This window comes from Alligator sinensis, unplaced genomic scaffold, assembly GCF_000455745.1.
Source record: "Alligator sinensis unplaced genomic scaffold, ASM45574v1 scaffold278_1, whole genome shotgun sequence".
Lineage (NCBI taxonomy): Eukaryota > Metazoa > Chordata > Crocodylia > Alligatoridae > Alligator > Alligator sinensis.
The window spans coordinates 1,163,108-1,190,722 of NW_005841952.1; the positions used below are offsets into that span (position 1 = coordinate 1,163,108).

The 27,615-nt window shown below is 44.7% G+C and overlaps 1 protein-coding gene across 7 annotated transcripts in view; it reads left to right on the forward strand.

Annotated features, from left to right (window-relative positions):
- The window catches only part of TECTA (tectorin alpha), a 60,207-nt gene that overhangs the window by 2,685 nt on the left and 29,907 nt on the right, over positions 1-27,615 (forward strand). For 2 of the 7 annotated variants that reach the window (XR_003093239.1, XM_025199987.1), the window contains exons 2-9: positions 8,053-8,117; positions 11,462-11,595; positions 12,893-13,180; positions 18,983-19,120; positions 20,007-20,172; positions 23,201-23,613; positions 24,005-24,575; positions 26,356-26,948. Coding sequence is in view for 6 of the 7 variants with exons in the window: in XM_025199987.1 (XP_025055772.1) it covers positions 8,054-8,117; positions 11,462-11,595; positions 12,893-13,180; positions 18,983-19,120; positions 20,007-20,172; positions 23,201-23,613; positions 24,005-24,575; positions 26,356-26,948 (2,367 nt within the window). In the remaining variant the exon portion in view is untranslated. Of the gene's footprint in view, positions 1-3,236; positions 6,541-8,052; positions 8,118-11,461; positions 11,596-12,892; positions 13,181-15,453; positions 15,608-18,982; positions 19,121-20,006; positions 20,173-23,200; positions 23,614-24,004; positions 24,576-26,355; positions 26,949-27,615 lie in introns of those variants that run through there. The other 5 variants (XM_025199988.1, XM_025199989.1, XM_025199990.1 and 2 more) reach the window with 5 other exon arrangements.

Genomic DNA, 27,615 nt, shown 5'->3' on the forward strand with positions numbered 1-27,615 from the left:
CCATTGGCAAAATGTTCCCACTGAAAATGGGACTGTTTGAGCAAAACTATTTTCACAGTTTTGGAAGCAACAAAGCTATAAAGGAACAAACTTGAAGAAGATGTCATCTAATTCTAGCTGTCAGCCAAGGCTTCCCCATGCTGACATGTGCTGGGTTTGTAGACATTCCCATTTCATTAAAAGGTCTTCAGTTCCTTGATTTTGTTTTTTTCCTTTGGTTGTTCTACTTGCTAGTTGCTGCATTTCCTCATCCCTCTAATCAACTGTTACTTTGTTTTGTCAGCAATTGTTTTGTTGTTGTTGCTACGTCATGCATATATGTCAGCCGTGGGCACTTTATATAGCAGTGGCTCTTCTAATCACCTAGTTGCAAGGAACTAGGTGGAAATTATATACCAAATCATTGCACAGCTATGTATAATGAAGTTAAATGTTGCACCATTGAGCTTTTTGATTTGTCTGTCTTGAATGTCCATGATTTGATGAGATGCTACAGCTGGATTTCTTGAAAAAGAGATGTTCTGAGTATTTGCAGTTGGTACAAAGGTTTGGGGTTTTTTTTTTTCCTCTGCATGTGTATGTGTGTTGATAATTGCTATTAACCTTAATGGGAGTTACAAACATGCATACCTCGGATGGATACTTAGGCCTAGTCTACAGCAGCCTGAGGAACTACTGAGGCACTGTGCTTTAACGATTCCTTTCACTTGTAGCATGAATAGTTTCCTTTCGCGCTGTAGGCTGGACCCCAAGGATTCTGAGCATGGATCGTAAGCGCGAAATTTCTTCCATCAGTTGCCATTTCTACTTGTAACTGAGATGATTTGGTCTTGTTCATGTACAGATTTGAAAAATGCAAACTGTTCACTGAGAGCATCCCAGAAGGCTGTATTATGTTTTCCTGGCACACGCACTACCCTCGTTAGAGCGTTTGGTTGTTTTGTAGGCACTCCACTGCAGTGCTGAAGAGCAAGTTGGTCATTTCACAGCTTCCTGTTTCCAAGCTTTGTCTCCTGCAGCTACTGGAAATTCTCTGATTTTTTTTTTTTTTTCCTTTTCTTTTTTTTAAACACAATTTAAACATGAAAATCTATTCTTTGCACTTTTTATTAATATATATATATATAGATATTTAACAAGAAATATTCTCAGTCCTCTGTTTTGTTTGTTCTGGTTTCTCTCCTGGGTACTGGAGTCAGGGGCCAGTGTGCTTTCTGCTCCAAGGCTCTGTCTTTGGTTGTATTGCAGAGTTTGCTGAGGATCTCCTCGCCATTATGGGTTTGGTTTGAATCATTTGAATAAATTGATTGACATTTTTGCAGAAAAAAACATACAGTTTCTAGAAAACATTGTTTCTTACAGCAAAACTTTCAGCCTACCCAAATGCTCTCTGGTGCCTTTTGAGTAGTCAGAACCGCAGTCCCTTGGCATATTTTAGAGATCTTAATACAGCTTTGGTCTACGACAGTGATCCTCAGCCAGGGTGCCCTGGGATGCTGCGGGATTCTTTGAAGGGTGCCACGAGGTGTGAGGAGATAACAATGCAGGCTCAGGCTCATTCCCCTCCTGGACGCTCTGTAAGGAGGTAAGCCTTATAAGAAATAGTTCTTGAAATGGGGGGTTTCTCAGTTCACAAAAGTTACGGAGGGTGCCTCAAATCTAAAAAGGTTGAGAACCACTGATCCTGCTCACATACGTCCTCTTGTTCCTGGGGGATCCCTGCTCTTGAGACCGGCTTGGAAAGAATTTCGAATTCTTCGTGCTGAAAGCCTCTATCCCATTACCTTAGGCACAGTTATAAAGCTGAAAAGGAGCCTGTAGTCTTAGGAGGGGAATTTTCAGAAGTGTGTCAGCATTGCCTGAACTCTGCTCCCAATAAAGCTGGTGTTAAAATTGAGCTGGGCCAATGCCTGGGTAAAGTGACCCTGGTATTTTTCCTTTTAAATATCCGTTTTCCTCCCCACACCGCACTTCACTGTGTACACTGACTGACCTCTTCTGGATGCAACCAGGTCACCTGGTAATACTACCACTAGTATTTCTCATACAAATATTATGCGTTGCAACAATAGGCATTATGGAAATAACCATTTGCTCTGAAGAATCTCGCTCTGCTTTACAAATGAGTTTGTAATTACAAATTACAAACAAGAATCTCGCTTTGCTCTACAAATTAGTCTCTACTAATTAAATGCATCAGCCCGGGTATCATAGTCCTGACACAAGTTTGAATAGACTCTAGAAGCCATGGGTCAGCCCCTCTTGCACTAACCCCTGTTCTCTAATACTCCATGGGAAGAGCTAATAGTAAAGTCACTTCAGGCATGAGGATGCATCTGGTGCAGAGGATGGAGTGCTAGATAAGGATTCAACATCTGGATTCTCTTCCAGTGACCTGCTGGTCAGGGATTTCCACCCCCTCCCTGCTTTGGCCTCAGTTTCCCCAACTCTATAAACTGGAATGATGATGCCCCTGTTGTAGAGTACTTTGCAGCCTGTGGATAAAGTGTGTTATATAAAAACTAAGTATTATGTAACAACTAACAACTTCAGATCAAGCAAGGATAACTTGGGCTGAAAGTGAATACAAGTTGCAGGGAGTGTGATACAATTTAGCCACACAGCTCCCATAAAATGGCCAGGTCCCCTCTGTGTCCTGTAATTAAGGTGTGGCCTGTTCAGCTTTACCTACGCAACCACGTCTGAGCATCTCAAATCCACTGTGTAATCCAGATTATGCTCTGGCTACCATCCCCATACTCTGTCCCCCTGTGCAGGCTAGGTGAGGACCTTTTTCAGTCTGGTATCTAATAAGCAGCTCTTAAGGCTGCCATGCTGAGACACACAGTACTATCCCAGTTCAGCAACAAAACTGGCTACAACAATTCAAAGGGTGTGATCAGGGAAGGAGGCAAATTCCATATGGAACTGGAAAGAGCTAAGTGAGCGTGAAGCAATGAAAATAACCCTTCTGGAACACAAGTGCTCCCTGACAGCAAGATCTATTCTGCAGAATAGTGTCCCAGATAGAGCGCATCTGCACAAGGCATGTTAATGCATGTTAGCTTATTTTAATGTGCATTACGGGCGCATGTCTACATGTGCCTGCCCTTAATGCGCATTAAAAATGGTGAAATTTAAGTGCACCTAAATTTGATACCTGCAAACGCAGGTATCAAATTTGGGCGTGCTTCAATTTAACTGTTTTCAATGCACATTAAGGTTGTGCACATTTTAATGCACATTTAATGCACAAGCATCAAATTTAGGCACGATTAGTTAAGGCGCATTAACGCACATGTAGATGCAACCTGGCACACAACAGGGCAAAAGGGACTTGAAACTAACTTTGGTGCCAAGTCCCTGCATGTGTAGACAGCTGCTAAAAATCACTTAATACGCATTAGCTTAATGTGCATTACATTTCGTCATGCTTAAATACACATGTAGATGCACCCCCCAGAACTCTATTGCCTGGTGGCAGAAACGGTTTTGTACCTCAATGAGATCAGAGCAGCTTGTTTGAATCATCATGGTGCGTTAAGAAACCAACCCCAGGTTCTTCTGGAGAAATTAGTGTCCAGAGCAATGATATGCTGAAAACCACTTTTAGAGTTTGAGCCTGGTCAGTAAAGACCAGCTTAGCTCCCTGTATGGCAGAGCATTTGAAAATCTACCCTCTTATATTGTGTTCAATTAAATGGTCGTGCATTGTGTAAGCAGGAAAACGTATTTTTTGCTTTAAAAGGAAAGCAGAACAATATTACATAGGTTGTTGAGCTGAGTTTTTTAAATGGGGAAAATTTGTTTAAAGGGAGGAGAAACTAATTTTCACTCGACACTTGGAATTTGCATCTTCTCAAATGAAAGTTGTAAAAAACATGTTAGAAGCCATGGCAGAAGTGCCCGCATCCTCCATTATATAAGAATTGGAACGGGTTTGGATAACCTTGGATGGAGACAGGCTTGCAAGACCAGATTCCATGCTTTCGTGGATGTAATGCTTGACCTTAGTAACACAAACGAAATAACTGAAACTCATTACTGTAAAGACTAGCACTCATCATCAAGAGTGGAAACGAACTGATACAACTTCCGAATTCTTCACATGACTTTGGTGGGGGGCGGGGTCAGGGTCTTCATGCTCAATTCCTTTCATTCCAATTAGATTGTCGATCAATGCATATCATTACTGCTCATATATCTACGATTATCAATAGGGACCTACCTATCTCATGGTGAGACAAAGCAATTTTCATGGCTTACTTGCAGCCTGAAGAGCTGATTTCGTGGTCATTTCATGGCAGCCTTGCGCCTTGGTGCCGATTGGCAGAGAGGCCCTGCTCCTCGGTGCTGATTGGTAGAGAGCCCCTGGAGGGGGTGGTCACCATCTTGACTGCTGGCTGCCCTTTGTGCGGCCCCACCCATCAACGCTGATTGGTGGAGAGGTGCAAGGGGGTAGTCGCCATCTTAGCTGCTGCCCTTCATGCTGCTGTGCCAGTGAGTGCTTTACCCTCCTGGGTGGGCTGCGAGGGTGGGTTGCAGCGGCAATGAGGACCACTGGGGCGCCAGCATTTTATTTTTATTAAGTTGGGGTTTTTTGGTTGATTTCCTGACAAATCGCAGCCAATGCCGTTTTTCACGAAGGTCACTGTTTTTCGCAACCACGGTTTAAGTAGGTCCCTAATTATAAACCTGGAGGAAGATGGGACTAATGGACCCAAGTTGTTGGGGGAACTGAACAACCAGCAAGAGCGCGGAGTTCCTGGGGTCCGGCCTGCACCTATCCATCATGTTTTTGCATTTCCATTACCTGATCTGCCTGCTAGTGAAACGCATGTTCAGCTTTCCATTAAAGGGATTCTCCTGAAAAGAGACAGGCATACTCTCTTCTTATTCCAGGGCCCCATCTGACAAAGTAAGGTCCCTTTCTCCCAATTTGGGGATAAAGACCTTCCCTTCAAAAGTGGGGCAAGATAGGAGGGAAAAATTCCTTTTACAGTCCACTGTTTTCCCCCCTCCCTTCTTTTGGGAACAGTCATTTCAAAGCTGAAAACTTGACATAAACTTTTGTTGCTGAAATTCAATCAGAGAAAAGCTCATTCCTTTCCCAAGCCTGAATGAAAAGTCTTTTGATGTTTTCATTAAAATCCCTTACTGTATTTCCAATAAGATGTATGTACAGTGTCTGCACCATTTTGTTTCTTATTGAAATCTTAGGTCAGATCTTCCAGCTCTTTCTCCCTGCTGGGGAGCTGATGATCCTTCCACCTTTCAGTCGGCATTTAAGTATCTCTTTCTCCCAGTGCCGGATCAAAACCTATTGAAATTAGAAGGAATCTCCTCGGAGACTTTAGGCTGTGAACGAGGAGGGTTTGGCTCAGTGGCTCATTTCAAGGCCCAAGTCCTGTGAATGTTTCCTTGTGCACTTCACTGTACACCTATAAGTAGTCGATGGAGGTCAAGGGATCTAGGCACGTGCTTGAAGTGAATAATGTATGGAAGTGTGTCTAAGCCCGAAACCCTCTCTCGCTCTCCATGCTTTGCTTCTGTAACCCCGGTCACCTTGTTTGCCTTTTATTGACCCCCAGCCCTGCAAAGGCTGACAGCTGTGCTTCACCTTCATGCACACTAATGCTTGTACTTAAGGATCAGGGCCTTAAGTACAGGCGTGTAGGTGAATCACTTATGTAGCTGCAATCCCTAGTGCAATGAGTTTTTGAACTGCTTGGCTTCTAGGCACCGCTGCAATAGAAGTATCAACTAAGAACAGTCATAATTGCCAGCATCTGAATCGCCCGTAAATTTAATTGTAAAAGCAGGTCGATTCCAGCCTTTGTAGAGAGGGTGGGAGGAACTGGTGGAGAAATAAAATCCTCTGGAGAAGACTGTGAACAAACTTGTTTTCTTAAAATAGTGTATTTATTTATTTATTTATTCATTGTCCTCCTTGCAAAAGCGGAATGAAGTTGATGTACAAAAACTAAAATGAGACTTTGATGGAAAATTAACTTCATTGAAATTTCAAGGGCACTGACTTTGTTTGGTGCTTTAAGCCGTATGCTGTTTAATGCTAATTCTGTAACACTATATAGAAGCTTTTTTTTACTAACACAAAAGAGGAAGGGGCACATTTCTTTTGTAGGGTTTTTTTTTTTCTTCAGTGAAAAGTGATTCTGATCAGACCAGCCACAAACCCAGCTCCAAGTAGCTGACATTTCCATCTGAATCTACCTGAAGGGTTAGTTTTTCAGGAAGAAAGACTTCGCCACTTTTACAGTCCAGGATCTGATCTTTAGATTAACTCACCATTAATCAATAGAGGGAAAAGTTTTGATTGCAACTCAACACTCTTCTGGCCCTAAAGCAACATAGAGAAAAACTGAATTTTCAATTGAAACAGCAACGGGATTTAGACATCAGCAATAATTGGCAAAGAAGCATTGAAATGCCTTCTTCATTGACATAATTTTTCCCTCCGGTTTACCAAAGTTTGGTTTAAAATATCAGACTTAATTTCTTCCCCTCTCTTCAAACCAGGTTGGTAATTTTTATGTATATTTTTATTAAAAACTGCATTTATTGAATGTAGTAAGTTAATTATGGTTTCTATTATTTTTCTGGTGTGTTTCCCAAAAGGTACACTCTGTAGGTTTTAATGCTGTATTGCCATATTTTCTGCTACTCATTGCATGCGTGCTCTTAGTTAATGAATCCACAGTGACTAAGATTTATGATCTTTATAAAATTGTCTCATGATTCTGTCTCCTTTTCTACATTAAGGAATATAGTTGAACCTTTTCATAGTGAAATTACTTTTTGTCTCCCCAGAACAACTTAGCTGTAAGCAGATTTCTTTTCAGTATAATTTCAAATGACACACCGAGAAGAGCAGAAACAGTGTGGAACTTCCATTTGATTTCACTATAAATGGTGCTTCTCTGTTTCTGTAATTGCTATAATTGGATTCAAGTGTAAATTATATGTAGATGTATAGAGAGACACAACACGTCTAGTTATGCTCGTAAGTTATGTATAGTACATCTGTATATGCTTGGAGAGAGATCTGTTTGTCTCCACTACTATGTTAGATAAATGATCTACATAAAGATGTAGTACATGTACATATTAAAGTCCATAATGTTGGGATAGTGATCGCTTAGCTATATAATGCGTGTCCGTATCTGTAATCTAGAAGTATAAATTGACATCAAATCTAGATAGATAGATAAAATCTATATATAACTTACCCTTGAATCTGATTATATATTTTACTGGGTGTAGCTTTATATATATATATATAAATGATAGGTAATGAAACCAAAGCAGCTACTTTAGAGATTTCCTATTTGATTAATAATTTATAACAAATTATATTAGGCATGAAAAGAATTAAAGTCCTGCCTGAGAATTTCTCTTTAATTTGTCCGGATTCATTTCTCTCCCTTCGTCCATAATTGATTTCAGTATCATGAAGAAGCTGCCCAGCTGTGTAAATGTTTGTGCTTCCTTCCCACCCGTCAAAAATGTGAAGTGCTCCTTGTATTTCTACCCGGCACAAAGGATTAGTTAAAGCAACATTTGAAGTCTTGTAACTTTGAAAGTACACCGTAATTTATAATTAGCTCTCCTTTTAGTATGATGAAAAGCTATTCATCTTGAAGCCAGGCAGAAGTATCCTCAGATTAAGCAGATCAGGAAGGAATTGTTTGGGGTTATTAGAAGAACTGAATACAGACCGGAGCCAGGTGACATCAGAAAGTTCCAATATATGTGTTAAATTAGAGCCTCCTCTGCTTTCCAAAATCAGGTTGAACCCTTACCTCGACAATCACTGGGGGGAGTTGTCTTTTTTCACTAGACTGGTCTTATGATGCCACCTGATTAGCACCACGCTGTTGATCTTCATGGGTGAAGACCTACATTTCCTGAATTTCTGCAGTGTGGAGGGATCACAGTTGCAGGGAACTATTACAATAGGCATTAGCTTGGGATTTGCTATAGCAAGCTTGGTTTTCTATTGACAGCTGTTTTTCTCCCCCCCTCCTTTAGGATGAGTTTTCCATTATTGCTTAGAACCTGGGTTGTCCTTATGATCATCATTTCACGACACCAAGGTTAGTATTCCTGCCTTTCAACCCTTGAGTACAGATATTTTACATTTAGCATGGGAAGGTATTTTCCTCACAAGTTTTCTCTACATTGACCATATAGATTTTTAGGGTCGGAAGGGACCTCAGTAGATCACCGAGTCCATGAACCTTGCAAAAGTCTACTCAGATGTTTCGTTAGGAGCAACTGAAATAGCACATTTTAGTTTTTAATCATAATGATGGTGTGCCTTTCCTGGTGAATGTATATGCAGCAGCTTCATACAGGTGACCTGATACACAGGCTGTGATAGATCCTGAAGCTGTAGAGATTGTCAAGACACCTCTGGACCGCACGAACCAAGGAGAAGGCGCTCTTTCAAATGTGAAGTCAAGATAGCCAGCATGCTAAGAGAAAATAAGAGGTTCTGGGCTCTACATGCAATATGCTTCCATGGAAAAAAGTGTTGGGCTGATACCACCGCTGCTTTAGAAATTGTTCCTGCTGTTTGGATAGTATAACGGCCAGACAAACCTATGTGGCATAGCAAACAAGTAGATAGAAAGAGCCTGCAAGAATGTTAGATATCAGCAGGCTGTGTTTTCATGAGGGTTTTCAGAAACCTGGCTGATTTGTGGAGTCATCGAGAGTCCAGCTGTAGCTATATCCCCGTGTTTATTCCTTGAGCTATAATATTTATGAAGGGCGAACAAAATTCCACCCATGGGTTTAGTGTTGCTTGTGTGTTTGTATTGAAATCACAGGAAACTCTTGGTAGATTTAGTTATTAAATTTAAGCTTGACTTCAAGAGGGGCTGGGACAGTCAACAGTGGGTTGAAAACGGGTAATTTTTTTTTATTCCATGTCTCAACCTCCTCTTGTTGTCTGGTTGATCAAGGTATTTTGGTCACACGGCCTGGTCTGGTGTTTAGGACATGGGTCTGAGAGTCAGGACACCTGGGTTCTGCGCCGTGCTCGGCCACTCTTTCATCGCGTGACGGGCACAACTCACCTGCACGCCGTGCCTGTCCATTTTCCCCTCCCACCCTCTCCCCAAGTCCCAACCCCCTTCCAGTAAAACAAGGCCAAACCTTTCCTGTGGCATGGGGCAATGGGATGAAACTCATTTGTTGGCAAAGCCCATTGAGCTAATTGGATGGGAAACGCTGCCCATGTAAAGCTACATCCCAGTACTAGTTCTTAAAAGGTTGTGCTGAGTTTCGCTCTTTTAAAATAATCTATATTTCATATCTGTGATCTCAGATGTAATAGCCTGCTGGTTACATAAAAAATCCATGAAATGACTTATTTCATTACCTGGCAACAGGATCGTTGCTACAGCCCTTGTCTGCAAGGGTAGTCTTATCATCATGACTCTGTCGTGCACCGCTTAAAACTGTCCAGCATGGAAAATGCTCCACAGATGCATATACAATTTAAAAAAGCTCATTTTCTGAATTTCAGTCCCGATCGTTTTCCCCCTCAAGGAAAGCTTTATCAGCTGAACTTTTTTAGAAGGGTCAGCTTCCCATTGTCCTTATTAAAGCAGAATCTAGCAAAAAGGCATCTTAAATGTTACCATGATAGAACAACTTCCACCCCGGGGAATAGGAAGAAAACCTTTTGCATCTCTAAAACCAAGGCAAAGAGCAAACACCCTTCAGCTAGGGGCCTCTGAAATGTCAGGTTAGGACCTAGGAGATAAAAGAATGTCCTGAATCAAGTTAAACAGAGACCGAATTGTTTAGAGTCCAGTTGCTAAGGTCAGCATTGATTGAAAATAATGAGGACAGCGCATTTCTTTTCCACCACAGAAAAAGCCTGTTCCTTCTTTGAGGAAGAGGTGCATTAGTAGGCAACCTGTATAAATGGAGAATTAGATTGTGGCGCATGTCTGGTAGTGACTGGAATGGTTATGGGTATATAATAACTGTTTCTATCTCTGGCAATTAGAGATGGCTAGAAAATGGGAGTTTTTGTTGATAGGAAATTTCAACTATTTATCAAAATCACCCCCCCGCCCCCCCCCAATCTTTGACCAAAAATTGAACTTCTTCTATCAACAGTAATTGGGGAAAGGCTGATGCTTTCTGCTAAAAGTTTCTTTTATTAGAAACTCCAACTCCAACTGGTGTGTTGGAGCAGACTTTCAGGAAGTAGCATGTTGGGCTTTAACAATACGTGGGGCTGGCCTTAGGTGCTGTGCTCCATGGGAAAGGCAGAGAGTGCCAGGAACAGGTGCACTCGTCCATCAAATAAATGTATTTGTCCTCACCCTCTCCCTGTGAGGTGAAGCAGTTCACTGGCTCCATTTTACAGATGGCGAACTGGGGCAGAGGGGAACAAAATGAGGTCACGGGCTAAGATCAAGTGTAGTTCTTCTCGGTCTCTTGTGGGATAAGATCAAATGTTTCCCTGACTGAGATGGGTTTGAATGGCATTGTGTAGTGGAGGGTACACCCCTGTTCAGCGCGCTGCGGACAGGACACCCTATGAGAGTCGAGTCTTGTGATGAGCTTCCCAGTGGCCGGCTTCCAGTGGGAGGATCTCAGCTGCACGCTGACTTTATGGAAAAGGTGGCCTTCTCCTTGACTTGCTCTTGTGGCCATTGGCTAAGGGCAAATGAGACTCGGGGGCATCTGAAACCCAAGCCCAGGCTTGGGCTTATACATAGGATGCCCACCAATGGATTTGGGAGTATCTGAAGCCCCGGGCTGAAAAGGCTGGGGTGGAGGATACTTGCTGTTGTTGCACCACATATGGCGTTTGAACCATTAAGGGTTGCTCAATCGAGAGGATTCAGAACTGATTTGGATAATTTGACCTGGAATACGAATTTTTTTCCAAAAAGCAAAACAAAAGAGGGGAGCAGAAAAGTGAACGGTGGTCCTTTGCCTCTCAGACTAGTCCCAAGCATCCTCCCTCATTGTTCTCCTCTCTGAGTCAGGGCTGAGCTCTAATGCCTCAGCTATGGCATTCGAAGGCATTGCGCTGGGGGCCATGTCAGCTCTTGGGCAGGCAGTAAATAGAGATGCATGAAGGGTGCATTATACAATGGGACATTGCAGTTTGGGCAGCTGCCTTCTACCAACACAAATTTCCTCCTATATAGGGCTTCAGTGGCATAGACCAGTGTTCACTGCCTCTCCCAAACTTTTGCATCAGGTTGGGGTCTGTTTCTCACCAGCCACTGTCCTCTCTCTGAAAGGCAGCTGCATTTTAGTGGCATGGAGAAATAATTCTTCCATATAAAGAATATTAAAAAAAAAAAACCAACTGGGAGGGAGATGCTATGGGCCTGATTCTGCACCCATAGAAGTCAAAGGGAAATATTTATATCATTGTAATAACTGTGCTGCCTTCTTCCAGCTCAGGCCATGGAGGTCCTGTATCCGTTCTGGCAGAACGAAACTAAAACCCCCAAAGTTGATGATGGAAGCTCCCCAGAGATTAAGCTGTCCATCCCGTTCATCTTCTTCGGCGTTCCCTACAAGACCGTTTATGTAAGTGGGGCAGCACCTCTGGCTGATCTCTCCTTCCTTTCCTCATCATTAGTGGCTGCGTTTAAACACACACTCTCTGTGTTCAAGAAACGGAAGATTTATTAGTGCCTACCTGACAAGTTCTTAGATTTCATGAACTGATAGGTTTTATGATTAAGAAAGTCAAAGATATATTTAATGGGCTAACGTTCATGGGGAAGGAATATAAAAGGCAATAAATTGCCTTTGCAGGTGATTAAGCGCCATAGCAGTGCTGAGGCCCTGACACCGCAAACATTATTTCTGTTACATGACAAGAAACAAGAACAGGTAGCGAGCCACAGGATAAAAAGGTCACATCCTTCCTGCTTCCTGGGTGCCTGAGACAGTTCTGGGCTGTCGCTGCTGCTTGGGGGGTTTCGTTGCCATTGTCTTTTGAAGTTTGGCATAGGAAAACCATCCTTTTCAGGCTGAGAAAAGAAATTATTAACCTTGTTACATAAAATAGCGTGTTGGAGATGGAACCAAATCAGGAAGGTTTGATCCCAGATTCTAAGATTTTCTATCCAGGTTGTGTAATACATCCTGTTTGGGCCATGGGCAAGATTTTAACCTGTGACCTCCGTGGACTGGCTGCTAGAAGGGAATTAAAGACCTGTTCCCAGTGCGCATTATATATGTATGGAGAGAAAATAAGGAAATACAACATGAGGACCTTTGATTACTAATCTCTGCTTTTGCTCTGAGTGCCCTCTCCATATTTCTGCTTGTACCAGAGCAGCTTGCCCCAGTGTTTGTGCCTGACATAAAGGCAGTAGAGGGTTTTGGATCCATCTGGGTCAAGAGCCTGGCTGGCACTGTCCTCTCTATGGCACTGGCCATTTGGCTGATCTGAGTCTAATATGCAAGGACTGGCTGTGTTGGCTCTTGGGAACCACTTGCCAAAGACTTGGGCAGATCCAGAGACCTATGGGCCAGTTATGCGAGGTACCAAACTGCTATGGTAAGTGGCTCTCCTACACAGTAAATTTGTGATATCCTGGCAAACTCCGTGGTTGCTTGAATAACGTTCCTAGTGGGAGCGATGTGAGTTTGCACCATCCTGGTATCATCATCTTAGTCTTCCTAACCCTCAGCATCATTTTTCTCACAGCAGAGGCCTCACATACTAAGATGATGATGGCCACATCGATACTTAGGGACTCCACTTCCACCAAAGACTTCTCCATCAACCCAACTATAATTGCAAACTGACAGACCCGTGCTTGCTGCAGAGAATATAGTTTGCTTGACTAAAAACGCTTCTCTTTTTTTGTAGGTCAACAACAATGGAGTTATTTCCTTCAACGTGCTGGTCAGCCAGTTCACCCCAGAGGCCTTCCCCCTTGCAGATGGCCGGGCTTTTCTTGCCCCTTTTTGGGCAGATGTCCACAATGGGATCCGAGGAGAAATATACTACAGGGAGAGCGCTGACCCTGACCTGCTGAAAAGGGTCTCCAGAGACATCAGGAAATACTTCAAAAACATGCCCTCTTTCTCTGCCACCAGCATCTTCATGGCCACCTGGGAAGAGGTCACTTTCTACGGAGGCAGCAGCACGACCCCTGTAAGAGCTTTGTTTCGGTCCTGATCCTAGATGTGATTTTGATGTACTTATTTTTCTTGTGGCAGAAATTAGCTAAATTATCGTGAGCTGAGAAGTCTGTTCCTGGCTCTGTCACTGTTTGATGCTGGGCGGGTCATTTATTCTCAGTACTCTATCTGTAAAATGGGGCTATTCCTCCTTCCTTTCTCCCATGTTTTGTCTATCTATCCAAACTGCACTGGAAATCCTTCGGGGTAAGAATGGCCTCTGAATACAGGTCGGTATGCTGCCCAGTCCCATGGGGCCGTGACATGGGATGGAGCCTGTAGGTGCTGCCATGCTAGAAATCGTTATTAATAGATGAGAGGTTCGATGTGGGCGTGGATGAGAACTGAATTCTTCCCTTGCTCAGGTTACTTCATCTCTCTGGTCTTCAGCTTCTCCATTAGAAAACGGAGCCAGCACTTCTCGACTTCATAAGTGAGTCAGAGCTATGATTTTGGTACCATTTGTGAAGTGTGATGTGCTTCCCAGGTGAGACCAGTCTATAGCAGGACTTGTTACTTACTTTTTCTTTAAATATGCGGAGGAGAAATGTATCCCCTTTGAGGTAATGTGAATCTCTCTGAGGTGCCGAACTTCTAGTTTCCAGTCATTTACATTTTTTAAATTGATTTAGTATAAGGAAAAGTGGATTTCCCCCCCATTGTAGAGCAGTCTAGGCACTTTTATAAAGGAAAGAATTGCCGCCAACAGCCAAACAAAGCAAAGATGAGCACTCTGCAGCATGGGGCATTGGTGTGTGTGTGTAAATGTCATTTATAGAAGCCTCACTGTGCTAGGCATTGTCTAAAAAAGAATCAGAGGTCTACCTGAGCTTAGAAGCCCACTTTTGTAGCCAGCAGCACACGGGGAGGTGACATGGTTAGCTTCCTACCTATCTCAGCGCTGAAGAGGCATTTAATTAAAGATAATAAATCCTGTTCCAAAGACCTTGCCTAATTTGGGACCCATATCCATGGATCTCTGTACTGACCACAACTGGGGCTCTCTGGAGACCCTAGGGTCTTTGCACAGTGTCAGGATTCAGTGTTGGAAAGTTTTTGGAAGAAGGCTGATTTCTTGCTAAAGAGCTGCACAGCACCCAGTACCATGGAGGGCAAGGTGAGTACTAAGTGCAAGAAGCTGGTGGGGGAAACAAGACGGGTAGAGAAGGCTAAACCGGCTGAAAACTTGATCTTTTCCCTTAAATGTCTTCTCTCACTCTTTGCTCCATCTTCTGCCTTGTATTTTTCCTTTCACTAGTGACATCTCCTCCCCCACCTGAAGTTTGCACTGAGCTAAACAGAAGCCCAATAACTTTGCTGTTCAACTCCATCTTCCAAGGCCCCAGTGATTTTGACATTAGGCCATGCAAGATCTCTTCTTGCTAATGCTCACCTGCTCCTAAAATGGGGGGTCGTGACTTAAGGAAACTCTAGGAAGCCACTATAAATTAATCTTTAGCTAAAATCCATTCAAGAAGGAAAGAAAGAAAGGGAGAAACTTGCTGCTGATGAGAAAATGGGGAATTTATTTAGCTGTGTGTTTGGCACAGGTGGCCTTCTCATTTTTATGGCTCTTTATGGGGGCCAGGGTTGAAATTATTTCCAGGCAATGCTAATCTGAGCAGGTAAGGAGAATATTTCAGGAATAAGAGCTGAACAGCTGCTCTGAAATCCCAGATGGATATTTAAATAAAACGGGGAAATCAAAGAGATTTATCGACAGCATTCTTGCAATGACAATTGACCCCTCAAGCAGGAAAAAGATGGATTGCAGTAGGCTATAAAGTCCTACTGATCACTTGGCTGGACTGTGCCTTCTCTGGGCTCGTCCTGGTCACCTCCTAGCTGCGTCTAGGGTCCCCAGTGAGAATCAAGGCCTATCTGCTTGCCCCTGCTCTGCACACACTCATGCCCAGCAATTAGACAGAACGGGGAGCTTAGAGGAGTCCAAAGCGCATGCCCTGGGCTCTCCTGTGGCTTTGGGGTATGTAGTTAGGACCCCTCTAGGTCACCTGCTTTACCTAGCAGCCAGGCATGGGCACGTATGGAGTTGGTGGAACTTGATTTTCAGGGGCACTCTCCACCTCAGCAGCGTGATGGTATAGGCATGCCTTCAAATTCATAAGCACATAAGTCTGATTTCTTCTGGAGCTGGCTGTGATGAACAGCCCTCTCCCTTGCCATGTGTTAGGGTTCCCTTGATGTTTAATGCGGTTTTTCCGGTCTTGTCAGAGCATCGTTCAAAAACATTTTGAGGCAACAGCAATATTGAGATTCCCATGTTGCTTGAAAAATGACATGTGCAACACAATGCAGTTGATGTTGGCGCACAGCACCCTTTCCGTTCAGCACTGGAGAATGCTTTGATATCACATGCAGAACAGACTGATGCGGCTTGAAGGTAAAATTCATCCCAGTGTTGAAAACCTGCAGGAAACTTATAGACTCACAGAAAATGAGGGTTGCAAGGGACCTTAGGAGGTCACATCTAGTCCAATCCCCTGCTCAGCGCAGGACTATCCCCACCTAAATCATTCCAGCCGGGGCTTTGTTGAGTTGGGCCTTAAAAACCTCCAAGGATGGAGATTGCACCACCTCTCTAGGCACTGTTTTCCACTGCTTCACCACCCTCCTAGTGGGAAACTTCTTAGCATCTGCTTCGAATAGTGGCACTGAAAATAGCATCAGGTATCCTGTACTTGTGGTCTCTTGGGAAGCTTGCAACGTGTTTTTTCTGATAGCTGCTGCTCCCAACTCACCTACAGCTGTGTGGGTCCAAGCGGCAACTTGGTCTTGGATGTCATCTCAAAAACCCAGGTGCTGATCACTAAACTGGACCCTTAGTGCCTCATGCGCACCCCCTGCCAACATCTGGGTTTGACAAGGTTGCTATTATGAATATCACAGTGGTTCTTAAAGGCTTTGTGCAAGGTCAGGCCCCACTGTGCTTGGTGGCGTATATAGTAGTAGAGGACAGTCTGTGCCCCAAAAGCAGAGAGTCTAAATAGGACAGAGCAGAAGAGCAAATAGGAGGGATTATTAGCATTTTGCAGATGGGAAATGGGGAGTTTGGCTGTGCTTTACTCAAGGTCACACAGGATGTTTGCAGCAGAGCTGGGAATTAGGCTCAGATTTCTTCAATTCCCGATGAGCACCTTTGCCTTATGATCTGTTTTCCTCATCTGGTTATAAGGTATTCACTGCAGAGGACCCTGTCCATACGCTCTCAGGTGGGCTGGCTCTGCAGGCCTTACTGGAGCAACAAGCAGTCAAGCCTTATGTTCAGGCCCTGCTCCTGCAGCACCCCGTTGGCTTGGGGGGGTCCATGCAGGTAGTCCCTCCACCCTATCAAGATCAGGGCGGTCCTTTTGTCTCTCACGTCAACGGATCTGGCACTGAATGGTCACAAGGAGCTGACCACTTAAAAGGTCTGATCCAGCATCCTCGGATGTCGAGGGGAATCTTTACATTGGTATCAAAAGGTTTTGGATCAAACCCGAAGCTTTTGGCAGGGTCTGCTGCATTGGGCCGAGCTTCCTTCGTGCCGAGCTGGCTGCACTTACTGCACTCGTGTCCCCGAAGGGGAGACATTTTCTCCGTCATGTTCTGCATTTCTAAAGGCATCGCAGCTCTAAGTTTTATGCCTTTTATGCTCCCTGCCTTGCAACACTGGAAATTGAATTGGCAAAGACCAGGAAACAAACTGCCCAGGTGAAAAGAAAGTAAGAAAAAACCCTGACTTGGTAAAGAAAATAAAAGGGTGCATCTAAAAATGACAGTGTAAATTGGAGCACTGTTTTTTCCTCACTTTGAGGGCTTTCAGGTGTACTGGGCCCATTTTACCTCCAGCCTCACCTCCCTAAATACCACAGCTCTCCCTTCTCCATCCCACTAGACATCAGCCACTTGCCTTGATCTTCAAGGAATTTGACAGCCCAACCCACCCTTTCTCTCTCATCTCCCGTTCAGAGGTGAACTATTGACTGCTGCCTTCAAGTGGTCAGTAATGAGAGCCTCCATCCCTGCTTGTTACATTTTCCAGCAAGCACCTTCATGCTCCCTCCCCGGCTGCTCCTCTTGGCTTTGGATGTGTTTGCTGCAAACATCAGTAAAGCTGCATCTTATTCTCTTTTCAGTCCCTCCTTAAAACTCTGCTTTTGACACCATGCCTACAAAAACACTTGCCAGCAGTTAGGCCAGTCCTGTGCTGAGACCTCTGCCTCTTCTATTGATCAACATTATCTTGCTGTTTCCTTGCGCTCCTTCGTCTTTGTCTGCATCCACTTGTCTCTTGTTTTAAACTTAATTGTAAACTCTTTGAGGCACCGTCTGTCCTTTGATTTTTGTTTGTCCAGTGCTTCTCCAGCCCATAACGAGCACTATCAAAACACATAAAATAACGATTAACACTATTCATAATCCAGGAATGAATTTGGGCTGCTGGCCTTTTTTCTTACTAATGCTCATAATAATGAAATTGCTTTAAAAGGGCATGACTTGCCCATAATAAAAATTAACACACGGCAAAAACTGCATGGGCTTTGCTCAATTTACAACCAGTGTGTGATATCCTTTACCACCTTTACATCCTTTAGCCACCTGCCATAGCAGCTTTGATTTAAGTGGACTATGCTGATTTCTACCAGCTGAGGATCTGCCTCTGTGTTACTCTATATTTTTCGGAGGCATCTGGGCTTCTTCGTGTTGCCTGGTAATACGTTTGCACTTCTCTAGCTTCTTTTCACGCAGCAGCAGCAGCGGTGTCAAATCACTTGCCTGGCTTTGATTAATTAAACTCTCACTATCCCTGTAAAATAAGGCAGGGTGGATACACATGTTCTTCTTCATCTTTCACAGCAAGACGGTCACCTCTATTTTAAAAGGCGGTGAGTGTCTAGCAGCACACACTAAACATCTTGGTTAGGGACCGGAAGTGAAAGATACAGTATCCAAATAGAGAAATGTTAGGAGAATTTAGATAGCTAAGACCGAATTACACGAGTTGGAATTTGGCCAGTATACTCGTGTAGTCACATCCTTCATCTGGATGTGCTTGAATACAGGTATTAGCTCATGTGGAGCCAGTTATAGATGAGGCCATTAGTTTTATGGTCAAGAACTCACTTTTATGTCTCCTTTGCAAGATGGAAAAGTGCCTCCTCTTCGGCTGGGCACCGGCTCGTTGCTCAGTGAATTTATCTGAATTGATTACAGTTTAAAAAAAAATGGAGTGTCATTTAAAGCAACAATGTGGATGTTGTCAGTAAACTTGAGCTGTTTGATCAGGGATCCCTGCAGCTTGAGAAAGCAAGATTTCCTCGGGTACAATACATTGTTGACTTTTATATAAGCCATTGTTAATATTATTATAGCAGACAAATGTGGAAAGTAACCCTGTAAGATAACGCTGTGATGAATAAAGCAAAGATAGAGTAGGACTAAGATAACGGGTTGTAGCAATCCAAGCCCAGCTGACTGCTTTATTCAGTGCTTATTCTCATGCTGCCATCTATCGGTGGCAAAGTAGATCACAAATGTAATCTGTCCTTCCAGGTGTCCAAGATGGCATTACGCTGTGGATATAGTGGGTAGGGGTTGAGTCAGCCGTTGAGAGTTCCTTACAATATGCTTACCTGTTGCTGCCTAAATCAGTAGTCTCTCTCTCCTGTTACATTTTGCATGGCCGTGTTGAGAAGTTAAAGTGGAGGGGGACATATAAAGCAGGCTAATGGGGCAGTCTGACTTTGCAGATATGTTCTGCCCATGTTTTGACCAGGTAAACACCTTTCAAGTTCTCCTGATCTCAGATGGAGCATCCACGTTTGTCGTGTTTAACTACGGGGAAATCAACTGGACCACCGGAACGGCAAGTGGGGGAGATCCCCTTACAGGACTTGGTGGAGTCATGGCTCAGGTAAGGACTTCGTTGCATCTTCAGGAGCGCTGCTCTTGTTCAGGCAGGGAAATACCATAGACTCTAGTGGAGATAGAGCTCATATGGACCTGTGATGGCTTTTATGCTCCTCTTACGGCTTAGAGCAAGTCCCCTAGGCTCCTGCTTCTAGACTCAAGGGTTCAGTTTCAGAACCTGCTGATGAACCAAGCGGGATCCATAGACCCGTTAGTCACATCCTTCATCTGGCTGCTCTTGTGGCTCTGGTCTTCATTCTCCTGTTCAGAATGAATAATAGGAAAGCAATGAAATGAGGAACAGGAGGAAGCAATGTGACTTACCCTTATGGGAAAAGTTAAACACTTGGCACCCTAAAGCATGCATGACATTGCCAGCTGATTGAAGAATGCCAGGTTTTTGCGGGAAGTGCATGTACGCATATGCTTTTGGGGAAATTGTTCACATTTGTACGGAAACCCCCCAAATAAGTCATTTTAAACATCTAAAAATCCTGGAAACAGATTTTTTTGTTTTTGAAAAGCAAAAGCATTTTGAATTTGGGCGGGGGCGTGGTTGTCAAAACAACAAACAAAATGTTTTCTTCAGACTTAAAAGACGCTTGTTGTTCCAAAGAAAAACCATTTTGGCTAATAAATTCCAACCTGCTCCAATTACATGTTTTCTTAATGTGACTCCTCTCTGCAGACTGCTGCTCTAGCTGCCATGGGAATCTGACATGATCATGATTGAGAGGGAAGCTAAACCTGAGATAATCAATTGCAAGAAAAACAAAAAGAGACAAATTCAGGATTATAAATAGCAGTGATGCTAAAAAATCTGAAATAGGCCATGCAGGGAGGATCTATACTTGTGCTTTTATGTGAATTCTGCTCTTTCTTTGGTTTAGGCAGGATTTAATGGTGGAAACATGACCAATTATTTCAGTATTCCTGGTTCAAGGACCCCAGATATAGTCAACATTGAAGACACAACCAATGTAAATGTCCCTGGACGCTGGGTGTTCAAAGTAGATGGCCGAGAAATTGACCCAGCCAATGGCTGCAGCCTGCGAGGTAAATAGCTCTTTCAGTTCTTTAAGGTTTGCCATGTGGGGTAACGGAAAATAATCTCATTTGAGAGTTAATGGTAGGATGTACTGCCATTGCTTCCTGCTGTATGGTCCATGTTCTTGGGGATGATAGTACAGGTGAACTGTAAACACTCAGATCAGTGACAGCCTTTTGAAATGAAGAATGAGCATGATCGTAGGACCAGGAATCAAATGCCTTGGCCTAAGGACAGAAATTACTTATAAACCAGTATACGTGATTGGAAACCTTTTCAAATCTATAGCACAACAGAAGTTTAGTGCACATAAACCACTTTCAAAACTGGTTTAAGATAAACCTGGATGGATGCAGTATCAGATTTAACTGATTTAGGTTAAATTGGTTTATTGAACTTCTGGTCCCAGGTCCCCTCCAGATTCAAGTTAACTCACAGTTCTCCAGCATCCCAGGATGCTTCACAAGGTGGGCAGGCTAGCCTTGGCCTAAGCTGTCTGCTCCAGCCCAGCAGGAAGGTGTGCTCTAGTGCCCCCCAGCTTCTGGCCTGGGCCACTGCAGGCATGTGGCTGCAATTCCTGAATCAAAAGTGAATGCCTGCTCACTTGCTTATCAGTTCAATCTACGCAGTTTAGATTAACTGTGAAGATTGAATCTATTCAGTCTCCGGCTTTTTGGCTGCCTGTACTTAGCCTTGGAGTCTAGTCCTGTCTGTGCCATTGACTGTCTGCTTGGTCCTGGGCTGTTTGGTCCCACCTGATGGCAGCCACACACCAGGAGTGAAATCGAAACACGGTTGAGATCTGTGGGAGTTTTGCCATGGAGCTCAGAGGGGCCAGGATACTGATCCCTTAGTGGTGTGAGTTACCTAAACCACTGTAAGCCTCTAATTTGCACAGTAGGCCAGTTTCAAGGAGGTGAAAGCAGCAGGTTTCCCTATCTATGCCAAAGATTTGCATTGCTGCAGATATACCAGTGATCGAGCCAACAATGAGTATGAATGGGGCAACTCCCCCGTGTAGATAAGGCCGAACTATGGAGTTTTTTAGAAGTGGAAAAGAGACCCAAAGAGAAGGGAGAGTCTGTTCTTTTCTCTTGCATACACTTGTGCAACTCATTAATGTCATTGGGAAACCTTAGTCTGTGCTGGCCTTGTTCCCATCCTTCTGTGATTTTTAGTAACTAGCTGTTACTAAAAGCCTCCGTTCCCACCACCCCAACATTACAAACCTGTGAAACTGTGGGTTTAAGTGATCAGACACAGCTGAGATCTGCTTACCTTTATTCTAGTCTCTTATTTGTGATGCTAACAACAGCAGAGAAAAAGACATGTCTGGCTGTTCTGATGGAATTGCCATCACTGTAAAAAGACAATATTCCCATTTCATTTCCCTTGTGTCTGAATTATGGATTGCAGCATTTATGCATAGGATAAATTCAGTGCCCTGCACAAACTGCGATGATCATCCATGTGTCACTGACAGTGCGTAGGTATAAAGGGATTGAAACTCTCGCTTGTGATACCAGAGAGACACATCTGCATAGAGATTATTGCATTATCACTTTACAAATAAAACAGTCTAGGGCATCTCCTTTGCTCCTGAATTCTTTTTAACAAGAGAAAATTTACACTCGCTGCTGGAAACCTGAAATGTGAAGGATTGAAGATGTACATGGGGCTGAAAGCTGCAGCTTGTTTTATATTCAGTGCTGGACTAGAGTTGAAAAAGCCTGGCTGAACCAAAAGGCCTCTATACCCCTGGAATAGTTCGTGGTCCATTATTGAGCAAAGTTGCACCATTGGCTCCAGGAACATAGGCTGAGATTTTCAAAGGGATGGTTCCCCTTCAGACTGATGAGAATAGTACATCTCTATTCCTTAGACGGATTTGGAAATCCCGGCCAACAACTTGCTGCCATTTGTAAAATGAGTCACCCAGATTTTTCAAGTTGTAGAAGCTAACCCTTAGAGGGTTTGTGTTGCCCAGTTGTATTTGTCAGTGTCCTGGTCACAGCAGGTTGACTCCAAAGGCAATGTAATGGGTTTCATGACAATTAAGGGGTATTTTCTGGGGGAACGAGAAAATATCAGAGAGAGATGGAGCAAACAATGGACAGACAGAAAGATCAATAGGAAGAGAGTATTGAAAGATCAGTGGCAGATTCTGTGGTGGGAACATAGACCCATAGACATGTTTTTACCAGTCTAAATTCTTCAATCCTTTCTCATCCATCTTTTCTCCCATCCATCCTTCTCCATTCACTTAGAAAACCATTAGTCAGACTTCGTATTCCAGTCCTAGTTTATAGCGTTATAGATTAGTTTGATAATGAATGACTGCTAGTTCTTCTAATGGAAGGCTAACTATCTTATGGAATTGCTTATTGATGTCTCTTTGGTTACATAATTAGCATAGGTATTTTTAGAATTTGGGTACATTGACTACATTGTGTGTATGCCATAATTACTGCCTGGTTCACCTTGCAGCTTTGCAAATTTAGTAATTACAGGTATCAAAAAGCATAACTGCAATCACTATATTATAAAAAGCAACCCAAGCATGCATACTTTGTATACAGAATTTCCTACTGAAGAAAACAGCCCAAGCACCTCTACGTTTCAAGCAGGAAAGGTTCCTAGATCCAAAATACAGTGTGAAGAGTTACCAAAATTTGGAGCTCCATCTGGTTTTGTTATTTCCATAGGGACCTGATTCAGCAAGGAACTAAAGCACATACTTAATTTTAAGCATCTGAGTAGTGCCATTGATTTCAAAATAAAACCTATACCTCTTATGTTTTGCTGAGCTGGTGTCATAATGCTCTAGATCTAGGTAAAGCAGACAGTTAATGTCACATGGAAAGCACTATTACAAAAGTGCTTAGCTGGTGAGCTTGCATTAGTGGGCCATTAAACTTGTCCAAGTGTTGGATCTGGATTAGAAAGAACAGATGACTTTGCCCCCCTTGATTGTTTTTTTAAGTCACATCACTTGTCCTGTGTTCTGAAAAGTAATGCAGTGTGCGGTTTTCTTAGGCCAGTTTCTCCGTCAAGGGGAGATATTCTGGGACAACTCCAACTGCACCATCAAGTGTCGCTGCCTGGACTTCAACAATGAGATCTTCTGCCAGGAGATGCCTTGCGGCCCCTACGAAGCATGTGAGCCGAAGGACAAGTTCTACCAGTGCGTGCCCGTGGAAAGCAGCACCTGCGTGGTGTTTGGAGACCCACACTACCACACCTTCGATGGCTTCCTCTTTCACTTCCAGGGTTCCTGCTCCTACCTTCTTGCCAAACAGTGCCAGTCAGGGTCCAACCTGCCATTCTTCAGTGTGGAGGCCAAGAATGAGAACCGAGGCAGCTCCTCCGTCTCCTGGGTGAAGGACATTGCAGTGGAGGTCTATACTCACAAGATTATTATCCCCAAAGGGAACTTTGGGAAAGTTAAGGTAAGAGCTTCACCGAAAAGAAATGGCAAATTGGTGTCGCTCCACTGAAGACGATAGGGTTAATATGATCGTGTAAGGATGAGGATATGGCCTGATGTCTTAATCTGGAGTCATGGCCAGACAGAACTCTGCAGATTTGTGAGTGTACATTGTAGACGGTGCTGTAAGTCAGACAGTCCCAAGACAGACTCTTAAAAACCAATCCTTCTTCCTCAAATTCTGGAGGAGCTGGGTTGGTATCTCCAGATCCAAATTCAGGATCCTGGTTAGATTCTGTCATGGCAAAGGGCGTCTTTCCCTGAATCTGGTTCTCATGGAAACCCCGTGCTCACACACAGCAGAGCAAACCTGTGGTTTTACCTGATTCTAATCTCTGGTTTTGCCCCTGCAGGTAGACGACTTGTTCCTGTCCTTACCCATCACCTTGGAACTGGGGGCAATAAAAATCTACCAGAGTGGTTTGTCAACAGCGGTGGAGACTGATTTTGGCCTTTTAGTGACTTTTGATGGGCAGCATTATGCCTCCATCTCCATCCCAGGCTCCTACATTAATGCCACCTGCGGCTTATGCGGGAACTACAACAAGAATCCTCAGGACGACAGCCTGCGCTCAGACGGGAGGCCGGCCGTGTCGGTGCTGGACCTGGGGGAGAGCTGGCGGGTATACCACCCGGACTGGAAATGCACCCCAGGCTGCTTGGACAACTGCACCCTCTGCGATTCTGTGATGGAGTCCCTCTACTTCTCACCAGAGTACTGTGGCTTCATCAACAAGACCAACGGCCCTTTGTGGGAATGCGGCGCTATTGTAGACCCCACAGCCTTTGTCCACAGCTGCGTTTATGACCTTTGTAGCATCAGGGATAATGGCACCAACCTGTGCCAAGCAATACAGGCTTATGCCTTGGTGTGCCAAGCCCTTGGGATCCCGGTGGGAGACTGGAGAACCCAGATAGGGTGTGGTAAGTCTGTATGCACGGAGGCTGAATGGCTCCCCTTGTGAAGTGGGAAGTGGTTTCAGGGGCCTTCAAGAAACTCCTATCGAAGTCAGAACAGTGCAGGAGAGAAGAAAAGGAACGAGTAGGGGAGGGCCAAGCGGGACCGAGGCAGACAGAGCGCAGGTGAAAGCCGATCAGTCCCTCTTTTCAGTCCTGAAACGCAGTACGAGGGGGCCAGGGTGTCACTCGAAGTAACTCAAGGCCAGCGAGTGCAGAACAAACAGAAGGCAGCTCTTCGCTGTGCTCTGCAGAGTTCAGGGCCACCGAACCGAGCACTGTGGCTGCATTCAAGACGGAGCCGGCCAATTTAAATGACTGCTGGCAGTCCCTGCCGCGCCAGCTGTGCGAATAAATGGAACACTTTCTACCTGCTTGCTCCCCTGAACCACTTCTATGCAGGGGGAGCTCCAGTGGTTTCATGTGGGGGAGCTCCCAGTTGACACCTACGTGGGTGAGAAGAGAAATCGGGCCTCATGCTCCCCTCTGGGAGGGCTCAGGGCAGGACTTCCTACCTGGGTATAGCACAGCTCAACTGGCTGAGTGCCCAGGGCAGGAATAATCACATTGGTGCAGTATAATTCATAAATCAAAAGGGCATATGCCCCTTACCCTCTGGCCTGTCAGGAGAAGAGATGCTAGATATAATGCTCCTGGCTGCTAACTGCAGCTCCTCTGCCTCAAATCAAAGCTGTAGAGGTGGGATGGTTGCCTTCCGGATGGACGGCAGGATAGATGTGCCTTCTTCACTGCTACCCACCCCAAGTGTCCCTACTTACAGGGCAGGGCTTAGTTACCTCTGGGCCCAACTGCCTCAGTGAAAGCCATAGGACAGGGTGGGAATAATACGACTTTATTCATAATGATAATCTAATCTTGGCAGGAGGGAATTCATGCCAAGCTCATTATCATGGAGTATGTCAGGAGGTGTTAGATGGCAAGAAGAGAATAATAATCAATAATTAATCGCTGTGGCAAGGATAATATTTAATACTAGTCAGCATCAGCATGTGCATATTACCTGTTAGACAATACTGTGCGGTGACGACTGTCTTGCTTCTCTCTGCTATATCAATAATCCATACTGCAGAAAGGAGGCACCAATTAGTGAAGTGACATGGCAGTAAGAGCTGGGAGATGGGTAATGATGATAGCAGCCATCACCTGAAAGGCTTCTGGCCGCTTGACGTTCTCGGGGAGATTCTGGGCATCAGCCCCTAGTGAAAAGTCAAAGATGCAGACACGCCTTATAGCTCCTTGAGCGTGCTAGTGTCTGTAGCCCACAGCACACTCGGGCTGATGGGGTAACTGGCACGACTGATTCACCCATAGTCCCCTGCTGGAATTCCCTTTCTCTTCTCCCAGGTTTCTGGTTTCCTTCTCCTTTCTCCCCTTATTTTCCCTCGCTTCTGTTATACAGAGGGTAAAGTGAAGGTAGGAGTTGTGCTGGCAAGGATGGGACAGGCCTGCCATACTGTGCCGCTGAAATGGGAGCACTGCATGTGTGAACCCAAAAGGGACAGTTAGTGCGGACACACAGGTCTGATTCAGATCCCACACTGGTGTAAATCAAGAGCAGCTACCTGGAAAGCAGAGTTAGAAGACAGCTGCTTCAGGCCCAGAAACTCAACTTTTAAGTTGACAAAAAACAATCTATGCACCATGAGCATTGCTCTGCTGATTTACACCCACAAGTGATCTGGCCCAGAGTGCCTTTGTAACACTGCCTCTCTCCTCTCTCCCCCAGCCACAGCAGTGCACTGTCCGGAGTTCAGCCACTATTCAGTTTGTACCAGCAGCTGCCCGGCCACATGTTCTGATCTAACCGCTCCTCTGGCCTGCAGCTCCCCCTGCACCGAGGGCTGCGAGTGCAACGAAGGCTACGTTCTCAGCACAAACCAGTGTGTCCCCATCCAGAAGTGTGGCTGCGATGTCTTTGGCCGCTACTATGCCATTGGGGAGTCTTTCTGGGCCACCTCGGACTGCATAGTGCAGTGCTTGTGCGAAGACGGTGGGGAGATCAAATGCTTCAACACCACGTGCCAGGAAGGGGAGGTCTGCACCGTTGAGAGCGGCTACCAAGGCTGTTACCCCATGCGAGAGACCTTGTGCCTGGTCAGCCAGAACCAGGTGCTGCAGACCTTCGATGGCGTGGCTTTCATGTTCCCACCGGAGCACTCCTACACGCTGCTCAAGACGTGCCCCGACAGACCGGAGTTCCTGGAAGTCGACATCAGCAAAAAGAAACCCGAAGCCTCCCCTACCGGACTTCGAGCCTTGAGGATCCAAGTGGCCAGTCATGAGGTCAAGATCGGAGGCACCGGCCCGACTGACATCAAGGTAAAGCTCCTGTCATGGGAGAATAGGGAAGCACCAGGACTTTTTTGGGCCAAAGCTTGTACGCAGCCTCGGTGTGTGGAGCATCTGTGAGCGCTGCAGCGCTTCTGTACCGCCTGCTTTGAGACAGGGGCTGTGGACTCTAGATCCCAGGCTAGAGGGTCTTGATCTTCTGTTCAGTGCCACACCAGTTGCCGGGACAGATTTTTTCTCCCAGGCTCATTGGCATGAATAGTGTGCAGTGGGGGAAAGGGACTTGCTTTCTTTGGTAGCATAAATTGCACGATCCTCTTCCTAAGATCCACTGGGCATATATCAACCAACTATTTTTCTGCTGTAGCAGGTATTAGCAGTGCCCTGCAGCATGCCCTGTTGTAGGGGGCTTTTGGTGGTTTGGGTTTCGTCGTGTGCTCAGCCTTTGCGGTGCACGAGTGGGGTTGGAGTGGTTGGCTCTTGGGATCCTCCAGGTAAATGACCCCTAGATACATAGTAATGTAGGAGACCAGACTCGATGGCCCAAAAATCCCCTTCCAACTCTGAGTTCCTACCAAAGGCAGCCTTATCTGCCAGAAATAAATGTTGCAATTAGCCAAGGCACAATGGCTCTTTGTTGCTAGGGGCACAGCTGGGAAAAGAACCCAAGTGTCCTGGCTCTTCCTACTGGGCAGCT